The sequence below is a fragment of the Piliocolobus tephrosceles genome, chromosome 11, assembly GCF_002776525.5.
Source record: "Piliocolobus tephrosceles isolate RC106 chromosome 11, ASM277652v3, whole genome shotgun sequence".
Lineage (NCBI taxonomy): Eukaryota > Metazoa > Chordata > Mammalia > Primates > Cercopithecidae > Piliocolobus > Piliocolobus tephrosceles.
Window position 1 is genome coordinate 82867056 of NC_045444.1, and position 21448 is coordinate 82888503.

The following is a 21448-nucleotide window of genomic DNA, read 5'->3' on the forward strand; positions in this document are numbered from 1 at the left end:
CTTGAGGTCAGGAGTTCGAGACCAGCCTGAACAACACAGCAAGACCTTGTCTCTGCAAAAAAAAATTAAAAATTAGCCGGGTATGGTGGCATGCACCTGTAGTCCCAGCTACTCAGGAGGCTGGGTGACAGGATCACTTGAGCTCAGAAGTTCACAGTTGCAGTGAACTATAAACACAACATTATACTCCAGCCTGGGTGACAGAGCAAGATCCTGTCTCAAAAAACAAAACAATAAAATACATAAGGCAAAACACTTCTTGACCTTCAATGAAGAGTACATTCTATTCTAAATATATGCTTTGATTTGCAAAATAAGATTAACAGCAGCAACTAGATATGTTACACTCCAAACTTACTTTGCCATATCTCTAGCCAGCTGCATAAAACGTTCGCCATCAGATGGAGACAAAAGGTTTAAAATACGCCTATAACCATCCATGGCCATTTTATGATCACCCATCTGTTCGTAAAGGCTTGATCGCTCCCACAGATAACGGACATTGGTAGGTTCATATTTAAGAGCTACAAAGAAAGAAATACAAATTATTTACCACAAAAAGGGGTGCATGGTACCTGGGTGTGATCCATCATCTTCTCAGAAAATTTAATAAGCAAACTAATTCATCAATGAAACAAAAGGAGTTATTCTGAATAAATGTATTTTCATAGGAACTCTTGACGAGGTTTGATGTAACACCAGATAGAATCTGAATCTCAATAGTAATCTTCTTCTTAATGTGGTCAATCTAGTCTGATGTTAATCCTCAAGGAACAGCTTAGAACCAACACTGATCTTAGTGGGAAACTGAAGGTACATCTACCAACTTTTGTGTTATATTATCTCACAACACTCAAAAAGTCCCTGACAAACATGAGAACAGAGGAACCCCAAATACTTACCTCTAGAATAACAGACAATAGAAACAAATTTATCTCAGCCAAAATAACACTCCAGAGTAGCAAATACAATGATCAAAAAACCTACTATGTGACATCTTATAAAAGTGAAAAAAAAAATTTTTTAATTACCTTTTGTATAGCAAAAAATAGCCTGCTTAATATTGTCTTGTTCCAGAGACATTTCTGCCAGTCTAACCCATTCTTCTGTGTCACTGGGATTTAAATGCGCAGCAATCAACTCAAACTGCAATGATTTTTCCATGTCACCTTGGTCCTCATATATCATGGCAAGAGTAGAGAATGGCTCATAAGCCAGAGGAGCTATAACAAATTAAAAAAATAAATTCCATTGGCTGAGAGAAGAGGCTTGAGTTGATGTCAATCCCATGGTTCAAACTGTGTGTCTTTTTTTAAATACTAAACTCTTCAAATCACTCTAGCAGAATTATACAAACTGCTTAAGACGAGTTAAAATGCTAGATTATATCTGCTTTATTTTCATACATTTTTAGCATTTTTAAAGCATTGCTTTCTCTAAGCAAGGTATAATTTCATGAAAATCCTAATCTCTACCACATCTTCCTCATGAAAATCCCCCTTTGCTCAGGATAAACATGGCTCAGTATCAGCAAGTTCATCCCAATAAACACCAGCCACATCAGTGGGGCTGAATCTTCATGATTTAGCTCCCACACCAAGGAGTATAGTATGAATGAACAGACGATCCCTAAGCAGCAGCTAAATGGATATCAAAGTGACTAGCTAATCTACATTTCTGAAATACTGTTTCTGAAACAAAACTCAAAAGATTATGAGGTATTAAAGTCAACGATTTTTGTCAAAAACAATTATAAACTAAATTAAAGGGAACAAATAATACTGGAAAGTAGGAACCAAATGAAATATACTAAAGGAAAAAGTCTGTTTAATCTTAAGCAGTAGCCTCAAATTACCCTAATGAATAATCCAGGAAATTATAAGACTTCTAAAAGGACCCTAGTCTAACCAAAAAGAAATGCCAAACTATTGAAAAGATAAAAGTTCACTGTATTACAGCTATCCAAACCACTCTGCAGAGCATAATTTGGCAACACATCAAGGAAAGAAAACAGTAAATATAAGTAAGTAGTTTAAAAAAAAATCACACTGAAGGTATCATTCAATATGCCCAAGACGCATCATTTAATTGAGAGATAAGATGACAAGTTTAAACTGTCTTTTACCAAAAAATAGATAACATAATCTAGTACTGCACGATCTAGAAAATAAAAGGATAAAAGAAAGCTCTTCAAGTGGTTTTAATATAATGTATTTGCCATACTGACAATTCAAAAGTCTAAATCCTTCAACTGAAACATTTAAAAAAAAAAGTAACTGTGAAATTCAACAAATATTAATGACATCTCATTGAATCATACTCTGAGATTTTCATTTTCTTGTGAAAAGTGGCAATTACCATTACCACAATCACCCTTAAGCTTCTGAACATATTTTCCAAATGGTACTGTGAGGTGCTACCCCATTTGTTTTAAGTCAGACTGCTATTATTAGTAAAATCCCCACAGAAAACACCTTGTCTTATGATTTCCATGCACATCAATATCGCTTCTTCACGTTCTCCTCGAGCAAAACGAATGTTGGCTTCACCCATGAGACCTCTCAGAGCTCTGGGAAGTTTACTCCGAGGTCTTTTCTCCTGTATGGAAGAAAAATGACATTTAGATTAAAATATAGTGAAGTATTAGATTTCAGTTCCAACCATATTAACAAAAATAGAATATAATAAAACTGAAATTCTCCTTTAAAAATTTTCAGTTTTCGAAACTCAGAACTAAATAGTTGCAATTCCAATTGACTCTTTAACATTAAAGTTTATGAAGTCAAAATTGGCCATTCTTGTAATCCCAGCACTTTGGGAGGCTGAAGCAGGTGGATCACTTGAGGCCAGGAGTTCGAGACCGGCCTGGCCAACATATGAAACCCATCTCTCCTGAAAATACAAAAAACTTAGCCAGGCATGGTGGCGCACGCCCATAATTTCAGCTACTTGGGAAGCTGAGGCATGAGAATCGCTTGAACCTGGGAGGCAGAGGTTACAGTGAGCCAAGATCACGCCACTGCATTCCAGCCTGGGTGACAGATCAAGACTGTCTCATTAAAAAAAAAAAAAGTCTAAAACTCAATTGCAGGAAAAAAAAGGGTCAGGAGTTACTAAATTACTAGTTAGAATAATAACAAATATAGAGCTGGATGCTGCAAAATGGATTTATATTCCAGGATTATGATGTAATCTACTGAAGATCCCCTTTCTTTCAAATTTATCCACTCAAAATGAACTTGTTTAAAAAAGTATCAAGTTATAGTATGGACATGGACATATTTTTTAAGACAGAGTCTCACTCTGTTGCCCAGACTGCAGTGCAGTGGAGTGATCTCAGTTCACTGCAACCTTGATTTCCCGGGCTCAAGCATCCTCCCACCTCAGCCTCCAGGGTAGCTAGGACCACAGGAGTGCACTACAACACCTGGCTAGTTTTTTAAAAAGTTTCTTGTAGAGACAGAGCCTCACTATGTTGCCCAGGGTGATCTCAAACTTCCTTGGCTCAAGCAATCCTCCTGCCTCAGCCTCCTGAACTGCTGCCATTACAGGCATGAGCCACTCACTGTGCCTCACCAGTATGGACCTTTGAATAGCAAACCCACAGTCCATTTTCACACACGCAATAATTGAGGTTGTGTCTGTGTGTCTGTTAGATTCCACCTTTCTAGCATCTCTTAGAAAATAAATGGCCTGATTGGTTTAAATGAGCCACTTTGCTTTGACTTTATTTATTGTATTGTATTTATTCTTTTGAGACAGGGTCTCATTCTGACACCTAGGCTGCAGTCTTGTCTTCCCCAAGCTCAGGTGCTCCTCCTACCTCAGCCTCCAGAGCAGCTGGGCTACATAAACATTATCTAATAGGAAACATAATAAACAAATAACAACAGTTGTGTCACAGTATTTCCTTTCATACAGTTTGAATTGTTTCCCAGGTCTAACTTACAGACTTTTCAATTACTATGTCACTTTCTTCATTGTTTATAAATACCAAAATAAGTAACAATTTACTTTCATCATTTTCTTGGTTTCACGATTGAGAACCATCTCCAATACAAATACATCGCCAGCAGTGGGTTGCTCAGGTGTTTCTTCCTCCTCCTCCTCCTCCTCTTCTTCCTCTTCCTCCTCATCATCTTCATTCTCTCCAAGCATGGAAGCAAAGACCTTGTGAACTGACTTACTCACCCCATCTGATGTTTCTCCTGAGAAAAGAGACATTGATGATGGGGGAAGGGGAGGAAGCTGCAGAATTCTCCGTGAAAAACAAGTATTTTCTAAGTATAAATTTTTACCCCAATAACACCAAATTTGAAAGTAAAAAATAGTAAATGAACACCCTCAAAAACCAAACCAAAGAAGAAAGTTATCACAAAGCCATGTATTTTATTCTACAGGAATAGCTGACTCATCCTTTAGGCCTCATCCAGATTTATAGGCAAATTTAACTGAAAAATCAGAAGCACATACAATAATAGGAAAAAAATTGAAGAATTATAAGACACAGACCTAAGAACTAAACAAGACTAGCAGTATGGAGCCCTGGTGGTATAGCATAGTGGTTCAAAGTGAGGGCTCTAGAGCCAAGCTGCCTGGTTCCAAACTTCATCTCCATCTATCACTAGCTGTGTAACCTAGGGGAAATTACTGAAGCTCCTCTATACCTCAGTTTCTTTTTGCAAAATGGGTTAATAATAATTTATAGGGCTACTCTGAGGACAAAATGAGTGTGAGTGTGTCTGTGTATATACACTATGAATGCCTAGCATATAGTAAACACCCATTAAATGCTATTATTAGTATTAAAATAGCTTTATTATTTCAGGAATAAAATACATGACATAGTTCATTTGTATCTCAGGATACCACCATAGTATAATATAATGATTTTTGAGTGTCAATAATGATGACTTTGATCAAGAAAAAGTTCAGAGGCCAATTTTCTGTTAAAGCAAAGACATTGCTATGGTTTGAATATTTGTCCCCTCCAAGTCTCATATTGAAATTTAATCCCCAATGTGCCAACACTGAGACATCTTTAAGAGGGGGCCTTTAAGAGGGACTGGGTCATGGGGCTCTGCTCTCATGAATGGATTAATCCATTCATGATTTAATGGGTTATCATGGGAGTGGGACTAGTGGCTTTACAAGAAGAGGAAGAGAGACCTGAGGTAGCATGCTCAGCTCCCTCACCGTGTGATACCCTATATTGTCTTGGGACTCTGGAGAGAATCCACAAAGGTCCTCAACAGATGTGGTTCCTCTGCCTGGGACTTCTCAGCCTCCCTAACTATAAGAAATAAATTATTTTTCCTTATAAATTACCCAGTTTCAAGTATTCTGTTATAAGCAACAGAAAACACAAAGATAGACATTAACATATTTCTGGAAAAGTTCCAACAAAATAGTTAAAATTTTAAGTATATATATAGAGATATAAATATGTTCAAAAAATACACATTTTCTTTGAGATGAAGTTTCGCTCTTGTTGCCCAGGCTGGAGTACAATGGCGCAATCTCGGCTCACCACAACCTCCACCTCCCAGGTTCAAGCAATTCTCCTGCTTCAGTCTCCCAGGGTAGCTGGGATTACAGGCATGTGCCACCACACCTGGCTAAATTTGTATTTTTAGTAGAGACAGGGTTTCTCCATGTTGGTCAGGCTCATCTCAAACTCCCGACCTCAGGTGATCCACCTGCCTTGGCCTTCCCAAAGTGCTGGGAATACAGGCGTGAGCCACTGCGCCCAGTCAAAAACTTTTTTTTTTGAGATGGGGTCTCACTCTGTTGCCCAGGCTGGAGTGCAGTGGCATGATCCCAGCTCACTGCAGCCTCCACCTTCAGGGTTCAAGTGATTTTCATGCCTCAGCCTCCCGAATAGCTGGGATTACAGGCATGAGCCACCATATCCAGCTCATTTTTGTATTTTTTTTTTTTTGAAACATAGTCTTGCTCTGTCGCCCAGGCTGGAGTGCAATGGTGCCATCTCAGGTCACTGCAGCCCCTGCCTTCTGTGTTCAAGCAATCCATCTCAGCCTCCCAAGTAGCTGGGACTATAGGCGTGTGCCAACATACCCAGCTAATTTTTGTATTTTTAGTAGAGATGGGGTTTCGCCATGCTGGTCAGGTTGGTCTTGAACTCCTGGCCTCAAGTGATCCACCCACCTCAGCCTCCCAAAGTGCTGGGATTACAGGCGTGAACCACTGCACCCGGCCTGTGTTCAAAAACTCTTATATATACTTACTTATGTGAATGCTTCAAATGCCAAAGATGATGTCTAAATGAGATAATCAATGTTTAATGAAGAACAGATTTTAAAAGCTACATGTTCTGAGTAATAAATATTATTTTGAAGTCATAAGGATCATATTCAAGAATTCCGAATATTCAAACTAAAGATGAAAAGAAACATGTAAAATTTATCAGAGGAACAAAAGAGCAATCATATGATCCATTCTGATACAAAGAAGCATTTGATAAAATCCAATACCCATTCCTAATAAAAATTCTTAGTCAACTAAAAATGAAAGGGAATAATATCTTTCATTTCATGAAGAGTATCTACAAAAATTTTCCACAAACACAGCTAATAGTGAATTATTGAACGTTACTAAGAATGAGACAAAGCTGCCTACTACCACCACTTCCATTCAACATTTTACTGGAGGTCCTAGCCAATGTAATAAGAAACAAAAGGCATAAAGATGGCAAGGAAAGATGGGCGCGGTGACTCAACGCCTATAATCCTAGCACTTTGGGAGGCCGAGGCAGGCGGATCATGAGGTCAGGAGATTGAGACCATCCTGGCTAACACGGTGAAACCCCGTCTCTACTAAAAATACAAAAAATTAGCCGGGCATCGTGGCGGGCGCCTGTCGTCTCAGCTACTCGGGAGACTGAGGCAGGAGAATGGCATGAACCCGGGAGGCAGAGCTTGCAGTGAGTGGACATGGCGCCACTGCACTCCAGCCTGGGCGACAGAGCGAGACTCCGTCTCAAAAAAAAAAAAAAAAAGCAGGCAAGAAAAAAATAAAATTATCAGGTCACAGATGACATGATTATATACATAGAAGACCCAAAACAAATCTACATACAAACTGTAAGAATAAATTAATTTAGCAAGGTTGCTGAACACAAAGTCAATATACAAAAATTATAGTTTAATATATCAGCAAATGTGTTGAAAATAAAATTAAAAGAAGATCCTATCTTCACAGTGTGTAAGAAAGGTGTGAAGAGCAAGAATTTAGTGGTGTATTTAGTACTGCCCAGGGGAAAAGGAATGATTAGTGGCCATATATTTCAATTAGCTGACTGCCAAAGCTTGTTCAAAACTGACCCCTTCTGCTCTGAATACACGCTCATACTCACCAAGAGTCTTGGTAGAGTCCTGGGACAATTCCTTACGAGGAAATTAGGAGCTTCACATCTTAAAAGGATGGATGAGATTATCTGAGCTGAAGCCAGCCAGTCCTTGTGGGCCTGACTGCTCATGGTGAGCCTGAATTGGACTCAGTTCACTCCTTTTTTAGGGCCTGATGGCTAGCTTTTGGGAGCAGCTTTAAACACGACTGACAAGCACCCACTTGTGCCTGCTGCTATAGTAGCAACTCAAACACCTGCGGACAGAAGAGCAGCTCTTCCCCTCAGCAGATAAGGAAGGAACCACAAATCGTGAGAACAACTTCAGTCAGCTGCCGTTTTTTCTTCATCTTTTAAGTTCAGGGGTACATGTGCAGGATGTGCAGGTTTGTTACATAGGTAAACATGTACCATGGTGATTTGCTGCACAGATCATCCCATCACCTAGATACTGAGCCCAGCATCTATCAGCTGTTCTTCCTGATGCTCTCCCTCCCGCAACACCCCTACTCCGAAAGGCCCCAGTGTCTGTTGTTTCCTCACCCCCTTTTGTCCGTGTTCTCATCATTCAGCTCCCACTTGTAAGTGAGAACATGCGGTATTTGGTCTTCTGTTCCTGTGCTGGTTTGCTGAGGATAACGGCTTCCAATGCCATCCATGTCCCTGCAAAGGACATGCTCTCGTTCCTTTTTATCAGCTGCCTTTTCCACCCCACTTTCCTGGCAGAATAAGAAATCGTAACCCCCAGTTTTCCCTCCTCTTTCCCCCTTTTTCCCCACTTGGTCCAGGCAGGTAAGAACAAATCTTGTTTGTTTTCTGCCCATGCTATGACTATCTGTTCTCTGTGTGAATGCTTATTTGTTTCGAGGGAAAAGAACCAAACTGTACTTCTAAACCCTAGAACTAGACAGCTGTTATCAGACCCTATACATGAAGCTACATTCTAATTGACAGTTTAGCATCCCAGTTAACTTGATATGGTAGTAAATGGATACCCTGAGATATTATCAGCATTCTGATCCCTGCAAAAGGGTATCAATCACTGAAAATTAATAAATTTGCTTACTAGTTAATTAAGCTACAATGAGTTTAATTACTCTGGGTGCACTAACCAAATTTAGTATCTGGACATGCAAAGCTGAGAACTGGATGCTAGAATGATGTAGCCTACCACGACACTGTGCTGTGTGTGAAGTTCCATGAGGGCAACCAACATGCCTGCCACGCTAACATTTCTATCTTTTCTCCTTGTAACTAAAGCAGTGGTTTGGAAGCCACTTTATATCGAAGTGTAATTCATTATAATTTGAGGGACTATATCTGGAAGTGTTCAGTTACCAAATGAGAGGGCCAATTTAAAAAATAATCTTAAAAAGCACCCAAATACTGATGTCAATTTAAAACACTTTTCCAACACCAGAGCTCACAAAAAATAACCATCAAGGTATTCAATAACTCAACAAATATTTATTGGGCACCTACTACACAACCAAGCATTCTGCTCCTGATAAACCACATAATCAGCAACAGAGAATCACTGCAATGACAATACAATGTTTCACGAAATTACTCTGCTTACATACTCCAAACATTCATTGCAGGAAGCACATAATTTTAACATACCTTCATTGACATCTTTGTCTTGGGATTTGGTAGAGTTAATTCCTGATGACGATGGAACTTCAGAGTCATCGGGATTTTCTTCAGCTGATAACTTTCCTTTTTCCTGAAGACTCTGTGATTAGAAATTAATGATTCCAAAAAATAATGCAGACTTAGCTCTCCCCAGCCACAGAGTATCTGGTTCTAGTCCTAGCTTCGCCACTCAGGCATTTTGTGACCATGGGTTGGCAGTTTATAGAATAGGGCATTTGCCTCATTTTCTAGTCCTACAAAACTTGAGCTGTGAACACATACACAGTAGGTGGAATCTAAGTTTGAATACTGTCAAAGTATTTCAAAGTACTTAGATCTTACCCTTCAATCTGTCATCTGTAAAACTAAAATTAAAAAATCTTAATAATTTCATTAATGAACACATTGTATCCTAATATTTTAAATAAAAAGATGACTTGGTGGCTCACGCCTGTAATCCAACTACTTTGGGAGGCCAAGACAGGCGGAACCCTTGAGCTCAGGAGTTTGAGACCCGCCTGAGCAACGTGGAGAAACCCCGTCTCTACAAAAAATATAAAAATTAGCAGAGTGTGATGGCTCACACCTGTGGTCCCAGCTACTTGGTGGCTGAGGTAGGAGGACTTCTTGAGTCCAGGAGGCGGAAGTTGCAGTGAGCCGAGATCGCGTCACTGCACTCCAGCCTGGGTGACACAGCGAAACTCTGAAAATAAAATAAATGAAAAGATGAGTCCATACTAGTCGCATGAATTATTAAAGAATCTGCCGGCCAGGCACAGTAATCCCAGCACTTTGGGAAGCCGAGGCGGGTGGAACACATGGTCAGGAGTTTGAGACCATCCTGGCCAACATGGTGAAACACCCTGTCTCTACCAAAAATATAAAAATTAGCCAGGCGTGGTGGCAGGCGTCTGTAGTCCCAGCAACTCGGGAGGCTGAGGCAGGCGAATGGCTTGAAACCAGAAGGCCGAAGTTGCAGTGAGCCGAGATCATGCTACTGCACTCCAGCCTGGGCAACAAGAGCGAAACTCCGTCTGGAAAAAAAAAAAAATAATCTGCCAGCGAACTTAAAAAGGTTTCATTACTTTTATTTTCTCTTGGACTTGAAGTAAGCAAGAAGATACAAAAAGTTAAGATATTTCTAAGTATGGGGGAAAAAGGTATGAGTAAAGATTATCTTCTTATCGGACAATACTTTTTCATGAACTATTACTTCACACCAGTGGGAGACTCCTCAAAAACAGGAGCTCAATCGTTCCAGTTCAGAAAAGGAGACACTGGGGCCTAAAAAAGAAAGGTGAGCTACCCACCCACCGTCACAAAACGACTTAGTGGCAAAGCTAGGACTAGAACCTGAGACTGTAACTCCAAACTCTTCTCCCCACCTCCCATTTAACTTACCAGCGTTAAGCTACCCTGAAATAAAAACATAGTATTAGGGGGAAAAAGAAGAGGTTACCACCAAGACGAAAGGTTTTCGGTGAGCGAAAACGTTTTAAGGATTTTAGCACAGGGATGAGGGGTGAAAACCGGAGTTTCGGTAAGATAAGAAAGAAGCTGCTGAAAGTTCCCAGCCCGCCCCCATCACGGTGAAAGCGGTCGTCTGGGTCCCCGACACCTAAGTGTATTAGGGCAACGAGAGTGAAGGGCACCGAGGCCTAGCATCGCCTCACTTTCTTCTCGCGGGTTTTTCTCTCTTCTCTCCGCCGTTCGAACTCCTCGAAGGAGATTTTCCCTTCCAAGTAGTCGATGAGTTCCGGACTGAACCCTGACATGTTTGCAGGGTCTGTCCATGCAACCCCAGGCACCGGGACAGAGAACCGGAAGAGCAGCGCTTGCCAGACGCTACCTCGCCAGGGCCAGCTAACAAGAAACCGGCGTCCTTCCGCGAAACCCGCCGGGTCTGCGCCGCAACCGCAGCACTCAGGTTCCGCGTGCGCGCCAGGCCGGGACCTATATATAGGAGGCGCGCCCCTTGCAGACTCGGTCGGCCGACTCTCTCAGCCATCGGTCTGGATTATTAGATAGCTCAAAAAAAAAAAAAAAAAAAGCGCTTTAAACATATTCTCTTTAAGCCGGGTGATTTCCATCAATTCTTCACTAAGTGTTAGTTTCATTCTCCCAATCCATTTTTTTTTTTTTTTAGACGGAGTCTCGCTCTGTCGCCCAGGCTGGAGTGCAGTGGCGCGATCTCGGCTCACTGCAACCTCCGTCTCCCGGGTTCAAGCGATTTTCCTGCCTCAACCTCCCGAGAAGCTGGGACTACAGGCGCCCGCCACCACGCCTGGATAATTTTTTGTATTTTTAGTAGAGACGGGGTTTCACCGTGTTAGCCAGGATGGTCTCGATCTCCTGACCTCGTGATCCACCCGCCTCGGCCTCCCAAAGTGCTGAGATTACAGGCGTGAGCCACCGCGCCCGGCCTCTCCCAATCCATTTTCTTTCCTGAAGGTTCTTTAAATTAGCTTGGTCACTGCTGTGTGATATTTTTTTCTTAATTGAACCATTTACTCTGCCACGTGCATGTTTCACTCTCCAGTTCTCCCCTGCCACAGAAAGCTAAAATCCTCCCCCAGTGTATGCTTTAAATTTCACTTCCGCCATTTCTCCCTCACCCGCGCCCTGCTCCCACCCGAAATCCTCAAACTCTCCCTTTCCTCAAGCACCTTCTCAGTCTGTAAACACGTTCACCTGGGCTTCCTGTTATACCTCTCCCACCCAAGTTTTCTTCCTTTCCTAACAGCAAACTTTCAGAAAGAACCAAATACTTAGTATGGTTACTACACACTGTTGCCCGTATTAGTGTATAATAAATATATAGGCCATTTAGGCCATCTACTGTTTTATACATATTACATACATTTCTCAAAATAATCCTTCCTTCTCAGTAGGTGTTATTCCTAATGCTATTCTCTCTAATAAGTGGTAGAGCCAGGATTTGAACCCTGGTTTCTGACTCCAGGTCCCATGCTTAGAACTATAATATACCGCCTCCTCTGAATGGTATGGTTTTTCAACTTCTACACACTCCTGTGATTTATATTTTCCCTTATATTATAATTATCTATTTGTCCAATTCTAGAGACACTAGCTGTAAACATCTTGACAACAGCCCTGATGCATCATTGTAAACCCTACTGTATGGCCTAATAATTTGTGCTGAAAACACATTTGTGAATTGTATTGGATGGAACTGAAAGTGCCTTTGAAACCTGGGGCAAGGGAGCTGGAGTAGGGAAATGAAGCTCAATATGAAGCTAAGGTTAAAGACAAGTTACGGGGAGAGTATCACCTAGCCATCTTTATGACAATCCTGGCGAGGATAAACAGCAGAAGGATGGGAGAATGAGGGGCCAGGACCTGCAAGGATAGGACTGCCAGGTGAGAAAAAAATATATCTGGCAGCTAGAAGTCATTCCCTTTCTCATGAGGAAGGATCCTCAGAGTCCTACCTGGGTATAAAATATGGAAGGTGAGCGGGGTGGAGTATGTTAAAGCAATCCACTTAAACCACTTACAGGGAAATTCTTCCCTAAATTTTTCCAGACAGTGGAGGAACTGTGTCTAAGAGGAATTTAGGAATCTTGAGTCCTAACTCTCCTAGGGGAAAAGAAGAGAAATCAGGTGAGGAGGGATGGTTACCTATAAGGAGAATACTCTCCTAAGACCCAGATGACTTAGACTATCTTGTCTTATTGTTGGCTATCCGGAATATGGGAATAACAATTCTGGAGATATAGATTCATATTATGAAGAACAGGAAGCAGTGAACAAGGGGTAGGAGGGTGGTTTTTTTGTTTGTTTTGTGTGTGTGGTTTTTTTTGACTATGGAACACCTTAATGACATGAAAGTTATTTTAGCAGTCAGACTGTTGCAACATATCTTGAAATTTCAATCTTTCTGTTTTTCTTTCCCCCTCTTCCTTGGGAGAGATTTGTCTCCTGATGAGTCAGAGGTATCCACATTACCTTGAGATGAAGTGGAATGGTTATGGCCATAATAGAAATACATTCAGGCTTGTTTTGAAAATCAAAATGGAAAGTCTGAAGGAAGGAGAATATTGAATTTTTACCATGACCATATAATTAAAAGCATACATTCTTTCTTCTTGCCCGGGAAAAGAGCCAGGATGGGCTGGGACCCTATGTGGGAGACTGTTTTTCCATGGCTTTATTAATTGTTCTGAAAAAGCTTGTGATAGCTTTGTTCTAGGCTAGCTTTTCAAGGCTGTTTTCAAATCAAACAGCCTTGAAAGGCAGAGCTGTTGTCTCTTTCTTGGGCAGGGAACACATTTTTTTTCCGAACAGTATAATAAATGTTTCCCTCTGGGCAAAGTTTGGGCGTGTTTGCTAGCAGTGCCGTTAGAAGAGTGGGGATTTCCTAAGTTTGGAGTTCCTCAGCTTTGGCACAAACCCACTTGTGCACAGCATACCCCTGGACGCACATTCACATGGCCCCCTTGATATTGGGGAGTAAGGAAAACTGATGTAAATGTAAAACTCATGTCACTACCTGCCATGCCATCAGTAAGAAAGTCAGTTGTCTCAGACATAAGGTGTCTCATGTATCTGCCAAGTTTGATAAAAGTGTAGAAAGCTAGTGTGTAGCTTGCAAGTAGGATAAAAGCTCACACTCTTAACAGTTATTGGCCACCCTAGATCTGGGACAGAGGACAATAGGCCAAGTGCTGGGGAATGAGACACTCACTGAAGAGGAGCAGAGGCTCCTTTCAGTGTTGAGAGATTGCCAGGGACCTATATAGGGAAGTATCAGAGACTCCTCCAGAGCCTAAAACACCTGCAGAACATTTATTTGCATTGGAACAAACACTACATACACTTCTTCTATGTTCTGGCGGTAGTTCTCAGCCAAGAGCAAAATCATTTCCCTAGTGAATTTTAGAAATGTGTATAGAGAGGTTTCGGGGTTTTGTTTGTTTGTTTGTTTGAGACAGAGTCTCACTCCGTCACCAGACTGGAGTGTAGTAGCACGATTTCGGCTCACCGCAACCTCCATCTCCCAGGTTCAAGTGATTCTCCTGCCTCAGACTCCCTATAGTTGGGACTACAGGCATGAGCCACCACGCCCAGCTCATTTTTGTATTTTTACAAGAGACAGGGTTTCACGATGTTGGCCAGGCTGGTCTCGAACTCCTGACTTCAGGTAATCTGCCCACCTCAGCCTCCCAAAGTGCTGGGATTACAGGCATGAGCCACCACGCCCGGCCCCTGGGAGGTTTTGATTGTCAAAATGATAGGGCAGGCTGGGTGCGTTGGCTCACGCCTGTAATCCCAGCAGTTTGGGAGGCCGAGGTGGGTGGATCACAAGGACAAGGTATCGAGACCATCCTGGCCAACATGGTGAAACCTAGTCTCTACTAAAAATACAAAAATTAGCCGGGCGTGGTGGCAAGCACCTGTAGTCCCAGCTACTCAGGAGGCTGAGTCAGGAGAATCACTTGAACCCGGGAGGTGGAGATTGCGGTGAGCCAAGATTGCACCACTACACTCCAGCCTGGGTGACAGAGAGAGACTCCGTCTCAAAAAAAAAAAAAAACATTTCCAGCTGAAGGATGAATGCCCCTGCCCCAAAACTTTGCAGGCTTATAGCTGAATGTCCTATGTGGATGCCGTTCCTTTTCAAAGCCACTGCATAGCACTCCAGCCTGGTGCCACTGCACTCCAGCCTGGTGACAGAGCAAGACTCCATCTCAAAAAAAAAAAAAAAAATTGGGCAGAGATGGGGGATCTACTAACATAGAGTATCTAGGGACCAGGTGTACTAAATGATCACACACAGTGATAATTTGGCTTCCCCCAACTGCCAATAGCACTACCATTAAGGAACTCTAGTCAGTATGAGGTATGGGCTTCCATTCATAAAAATTTTTCCAGCTGGGCCGGGGGCAGTGGCTCATGCCTGTAATCCCAGCACTTTGGGAGGCCGAGGCGGGCGGATCATGAGGTCAGGAGTTCGAGACCAGCCTGACCAACATGGTGAAACCCCACCCCCCCCCCACAACTAAAAATACAAAAATTAGCCAGGCGTGGTGGCAGAAGCCTGTAATCTCAGCTACTAGGGAGGCTGAGGCACGAGAATCACTTGAACCCAGGAGGCAGAGGTTGCAGTGAGCCAAGATTGTGCCAGTACACTCCAGCCTGGGTGACAGAGTGAGACTCCATCTCAAAAAAAAAAAAAAAAAAACCCAGCCCAAGGATGAAGGCCCATGCCCTGAAACTTTGCGAGCTCATAGCTAAATGTCCCATGTGGATGCCCTTCCTTTTCAATGCCCTGAAACTGGTAAGCATTCCCTTTGTGGAGGTCTTAACACCTAGAGCAGGGACAGTATTAAGAAAGGGAAAACCAACTACTAGTACTTGGAACTCGACAGAGGTGAAAAACTCCCTACCACTCTACCATTTATATGAATAAGCTATGCTTTTATAAGGAATCGCTCATCAAGAATTACTTACATTTTTTAAATGGCAAGAAAAAAAGTTTTGACATTAACTAAAAGCAGCTTCCATTACTGTGTGAAGACTGGATGAATAGCACATGTTTATTTCAATTCAACAAGTATCTATTGAACAGTTGCTCCATGCTAGGCATCGTACTAGGTACTGGGGAAATAAAGGTGAATTAGATATGGTCTGTGCTCACAAAGACCTCATGACTTTTCAGGGGAAACAGACACATATACGACTAATTACAATAGAACATCTTAAACCAGACACAAAATCTGTTCTTGCACAAATATTTTATTCTTCATATACAATATCAATAATCCACCAAAAAAAAAAAAAAAAAAAGCCACAGTAAACTATTTTGAAATGCACAGACTAATGTTAGGACAATGTTGCATTTTAGTGCAACATTCCTTTTGCAGGAATCATAGAGAAGATGATGCAGCTATCTATAAAGATACAGGAAAAGCAACTATTCCAAATGTGAATATGGGAATCAGAATAACTCAGCATGAGCTAGAGTAAGGAGGGCAGGGGCTGGTTGGAAAGAGAGGAAATCACCTGTTTCTACTTTTCCTTCCTGAGGAGGTTGTGTATGAGAGCAAGGGCTGGGGCATTGCTAGAATATTTGATGTGGCACAATGTCCACCTCTGAATATTCTGGCAAAGAGCATCTTCAGAGGTATTGACAACTTCTAGAATCCCATGTTTGTTGTGGTTGTTTGCTTCCATTTTAACTTAATTGTGGCTGTTTATCACTTGCCCTCATTTCTTATGAAACTAAAACTGTGAGGTCTTTTAGTAGTGTATGCTGAACATGGGAATGCATCTTCTTTTTAGGAAAGGAAGACAAATTTTAAACCCAACCCCCTATCACATATAATAAATTTTACTATACTAAAAGTGAGCATGTCCCTTTAAAAAAAAATTGGTTGATAAAAGATAATAAAAGACAAGTTTTAAAAACAAGCTTAAAGAAACATCTAATTTAGATTATAATCTTTTTTTCAGTTTGTGATGTTCTTGTAACTCCTACAAATACATGCACTGCTCTACATCAATATTTATGGTTGTACAGGAAAAACACTCCATAAATATGCATAGAAATCATAGTTCCAGCGATTTATATGTAAATATGGAAACGTGGAATAAAATCATTACAAACTGAAAAATAAAAGTGAGGGGGAAAGAAACTCCATGAAAGTTTAGCTATGACAGTGGTTGAATTTTTCTAATGAGAGGCTTCATCAGTAGTTTTACAATAGCCAGACACCTGAAAGAACAAGACAATGTTACAATTAAATAGAAACTGAAGACTACACAGTCAAACCAACGACCCCCAAATCAACATATTTGAATGAAAACTCTTTTCTTCTTCATTTTCTCACCAGAGATGTAAGGAGCATAGAGCTCATAATTATGAAATATACTCCAAATCAGAAGCTTTGTGTTTTGTTTTGTTTTTTCATAAAGGTGAATAATTCCTGTTCTTTTAGGATACCACCAACTGCGTGCTTTATCAGTTTCCTGCCCTTAAATATTACCTCATTCCATGCTCACATGAAAGTATTTATTTGGTATTTTCTATGATACTTTCTGTAAGGTAGAAACTAGTATCTGCAATTTACAGATGAACACGCTGAGGCTTACAAGCAATTTATCTGCCTTTTACTAAAAGAGGTAGTATGCTATTAATAACTATTCTCTGATACCCTAAGGCCTAAGTGTAAAAAACAGTCAAGAGAAAACTTCATTAACATCTTACTGTTTCTTCTATTTTATTTTCTCATTTTAGAACAATATCCAAGGGCATATTCCACATGGTAAGTTACACATTCTTTTTAGAATAGCAATCATTATTTTTAAATCATCACATTTAAAAGAACTAATAATGAAAACCCTTTCACAAATACCATGAAGCACAAGAAAGACATGCTTCCTCAGAATTTCAAAATTACACTTGTGGGAGAATGGGAAAAGATTTTAATTATGATTCCATTCCCTTTATCATTCAGCTAAACAAAAAGCTAATGGATTGAAATCATAATGTATTTGCTTGGAATTCACCATACTTACTCTTTTTTTTTGAGATGGAGTCTCACTCTGTTGCCCAGGCTGGAGTGCAGTGGCACCATATCCACTCACTGCAAGCTCCGCCTCCTGGGTTCACGCCATTCTCCTGCCACAGCTTCCTGAGCAGCTGGGACTACAGGTGCCCACCACCACGCCCGGCTAATTTTTTGTGTTTTTAGTACAGACGGGGTTTCACTATGTTAGCCAGGATGGTCTCGATTTCCTAACCCCGTGATCCTTCCGCCTTGGCCTCCCAAAGTGCTGGGATTACAGGCGTGAGCCACCGCCCTGGCCAATCATACTCGTTCTTTTTAAATGGTAGGTGTTGGTTTGATAGGAATGCTAAAGTAATAAGAGTAACGAAATTCGCTGGGCGTGCTGGCTCATGCCTGTAATTACAGCACTTTGGGAGGCTGAGGTGGGTGGATCACGAGGTCAGGAGTTAGAGATCAGCCTGGCCAACATGGTGAAAGCCCGTCTCTACTAAAAAAAAAATACAAAATTTATCTGGGCACGGTGGCGGGCACCTGTAATCCCAGCTACTCAGGAGGCTGAGGCAGGAGAATCCTTTGAACCTGGGAGGCGGAGGTTGCAGTGAGCCAAGATCGCACCATTGCACCCCAGCCTGCGTGACGGAGTGAGGCTCCACCTCAACAACAACAACAAAAGTAATGAAATTCAAATCTTAATAAATTTTTAAGTTTTTTCTATGAGAAAAATGCCATCCTTACTAATAGTCAACCTTTTCTTTCTATAGGTGAGGAAGTTCAAGTTCAAATATATGCATAATACTTTATCCCCCAAATAACCACTTTTAATTTTTAATTCCCATCTAATCCAACAACTCAATTTGACATATGTCTTTATGTAGATTTTCCACATAACTTAGCTATATCACTTGGTCTGGAAAAAGATACAGGTAAGAGTGTGGCTATGTTATTAATTTAATAATCCTATTAAGAGAGATAATTCTATTATTTTAATATGTCTCTGCCTGGATAACTATGCTTAAAAAATAAAAACTGTCATTTCTTTTTAAAATAAGACTGTAAAATACCTGAACCAAATCCAAATACTTAATAGTGAGGAGTATAAGCAGAACTGAGCACTTATTCCTATGAGGAAATAAAATTATTTTTTCAAATAAATACTTTCAAAATATCTACTTTATGGCTGACTTGTATGTTTAGACAGATCCTGCGAATAAAGGGCCAAGTTTTACCTGAGCTCAGAAGAAACTTTCAGCCTTTGAGATAATTGTGAAAGGAGTTTTTCTGCTCTTCATAAGCCGCAGATGCAGAAGCAGTAAGTTCTGATTGGAAAGAGAGAGGTCTAGGATTCTCATTCGTGGGGAAAGGATTTGGAAATGTTCCAAGATCAAGACCTCTGCCCTTAAAATATGCCTGAAGTCTTCTGAAAAACTAAAGAGAGAAAGAAAATGGTCAATGCCAGATATAAATGAAACACCAAAAATAAAGGTGATTTTTTTTTTCCCTCTATTTTTCCCCTGAATTGACTTTAAGGCTAATCTAAGAGGCAAGAGGTTGGAAATCAAAATCCAGAAATACAAGTACATGCTTCAAATACTTCTCCTCCCCTCCTCTGTACCTTCTTTCTGATATCTCAACCCTAACCAAAGTAATTCACCATTTTTTGTGAAAATTGAAAGAAGACTATGGAATAGCACCACAGTCAAAAGATTCATTGTGAACTATCTGAGCACTAAGGTCAAAGATGAAAATGAACTCCATAATAAGCAGCTCAGTATCTCCTCTTCCTTAAGATGAGATCTCTGTCACTGCCTTCTTCAATAGTTTCTTTTCAGATTTCCATTAGGAAATGAACACAGGAGATGTGCAAAGTGCTACTTGCTTTGATGCAGGACAGGCAAACTCCAAAAACTGGGGCTTAGCCCAGGAGGGTTCTTGGCTTTGCCCAGAAAAGAATTTAAGGGCAGGCTGACTGTGGTAACAATCTTTTATTGAAATGTACTGCTCCTGCCAGAACAAGGCTAACTCACGGGTAGTGCACCCAGAGCTGACAACATATAGGTTCTTAGCAACTGTGTTTTTATCCATTTTTGAATATATGCAAATTAAGGGATGGGTTAATGCAAATAGAAGGGGGTTATTTAGAGCTTTCTAGGAAAGAGGTGGTAACTTTTGGGTCATTGCCATGGAAAGGAGTGGTAGCTTCCAGGTCATTGCCATGATATTTGTAAACTGTCATGGCACTAGGGGAGTAGCATATCCTAATGAGCAATGAGAGCAGGTCAGGACCACTTTTGTCGCCATCTGCTGGTTTCACCCAGTGTTTTCATTTTATCCTGTCTGGACCAGATCCTGTTTTGGTCAGCAGCTGTGACCAGAAAACAAATCCTGCTGGTCTTTTATCTCAGTTTATTTTAATCCTATGTTTTTATATTTCACATCATTCACTTTAGAAAAACCATATTTCAAAATAGTCATGTCAACATGTTTATTGTATTTGGCATATTTTTTAAAGAGAATGTTTACTAATTTTTTGAATTCTATTTTATAGAATATGTTGAAAATACGCCCAGCAAATTGATACCCATGCAGGGCCAACCTTCAATTTTTGCTGTTGAGCTTGGCAATTGCTAGTTACATGATAATTTGTTTTATCATCAGTTCAATCTAAGCTATGCATGAGTAATTCCCTGTTACACTCTTGGTTTTGTATATGTATTAGAAGTCAAGGCTACAAAGTCAATGTGTATATAAGATCAGTTACAAATGAAATGCACTCTGTGTGTATAAGATTGTTTCTAAATATAAATTTGTTTCTCTTTACAGAAACAAATGTAAACTGGCCAGAGAAACAATAGGTTGCCAACCACTAGGGTAGTAAAACTCTGGTCCAATCCTGTTGGAGAATCTTCTCAACCCTTGGTAGCCCCCTTTCCACTATGCTCTGGAAAACAGAATGCTGTGTGCATAAATCCAAAGAGGCATTAGTTCTATCCTGAAACCCAGGCCCCAGGTGTGTTCTTACCAGATCTCTGTTTCTGGGGTTGTTGAGTGGCTTCCATTTGTCTTTGTTTCTTAGTGTGGCTCCATTCACATGCCAAAGCAGCACCAGGGCAACACATAGTAGCAGGAGAGATGCTCTGGTCATGGTGGAGTGAAGCTGAGTGAAAGAGGGGATGGGGGAGCTGTCAATGATCATTGAGAGAGATAGTCAGGGAAGAGAGAGAGAAAGAGAAAACATCTGTAAAGGCAGACAAGGAAGGAGAAATAGCATACTGGTTCCTCTAAGTTTTACAGCCATATTTTTTCCAGATTGACTTCTAAATGAGGACCCCAAAATCCAACTGATTAGCTTAAAGTAGCCCATCATGATGAGAATGTTATACAGTGATAAGCAAAACAAGTATGAACATAACATGGAAAGTCTGAGTATGCCTCTTTCATCTTTGAATAAAAAGTACTTTGTTGTCTCCAAAGAAACTGCAATTCTTAAAATAATAACAAAAAAAAAAAACCTTAAATTACTTTTAAGCCTTAAGACAGCAGTCTTAAAAAACAAAAGAAAAGAAATTACTTCAGATACCCTGAGCTGAGAAATACACCTTACACACACATCTGAGACAGACAGACACATACCACAACAGTGTGAGTAGAGATTGTCTTCCACTCCAAGGTGTGAAATGGAAACTGAGACACATCATAGAAAGGCTAATAAAGCTTACCAGGAGTTTGGTTTTGCCTGGTCCTCCTAGGTAATCCTGCCTGTAATTGGCAAGGCGATTCATGGGTACTTATAACCAATGGATTGGGTACAGGTGGAAGTCACTGACGTGAGCAGGGAAGTTCAAAAATAATGATTTCTTATTCATCCAGAGCACAAAGACTCTTGAGAGTCAGATCCTCAAGCTTTTTCAGGGAT

At 40.7% G+C, this 21448-nt stretch overlaps 2 protein-coding genes across 2 annotated transcripts in view; both read right to left on the reverse strand.

Moving 5' to 3' along the window:
- The window catches only part of GTF3C3 (general transcription factor IIIC subunit 3), a 34616-nt gene extending 23661 nt beyond the window's left edge, over window positions 1-10955 (reverse strand). Inside the window, exons 1-6 of the mRNA XM_023217978.1 lie at window positions 10675-10955; window positions 8990-9101; window positions 4015-4208; window positions 2475-2598; window positions 1032-1223; window positions 359-524 (exon numbers count right to left, since the gene is read on the reverse strand). Coding sequence (XP_023073746.1) covers window positions 359-524; window positions 1032-1223; window positions 2475-2598; window positions 4015-4208; window positions 8990-9101; window positions 10675-10776 — 890 coding nt within the window. The 5' untranslated portion in view covers window positions 10777-10955. The remainder of the gene's footprint in view (window positions 1-358; window positions 525-1031; window positions 1224-2474; window positions 2599-4014; window positions 4209-8989; window positions 9102-10674) is intronic.
- Window positions 10956-15740: 4785 nt separating this feature from the next.
- C11H2orf66 (chromosome 11 C2orf66 homolog) lies at window positions 15741-20883 on the reverse strand. The gene is made up of 3 exons (XM_023218012.1): window positions 20555-20883; window positions 18762-18960; window positions 15741-16739 (listed from the first exon to the last, which is right to left on the reverse strand). Exons 1-2 carry the CDS (start codon window positions 20726-20728, stop codon window positions 18781-18783), a joined length of 354 nt encoding a protein of 117 aa, XP_023073780.1. The 5' UTR covers window positions 20729-20883; the 3' UTR covers window positions 15741-16739; window positions 18762-18780.
- Window positions 20884-21448: the final 565 nt, after the last annotated feature.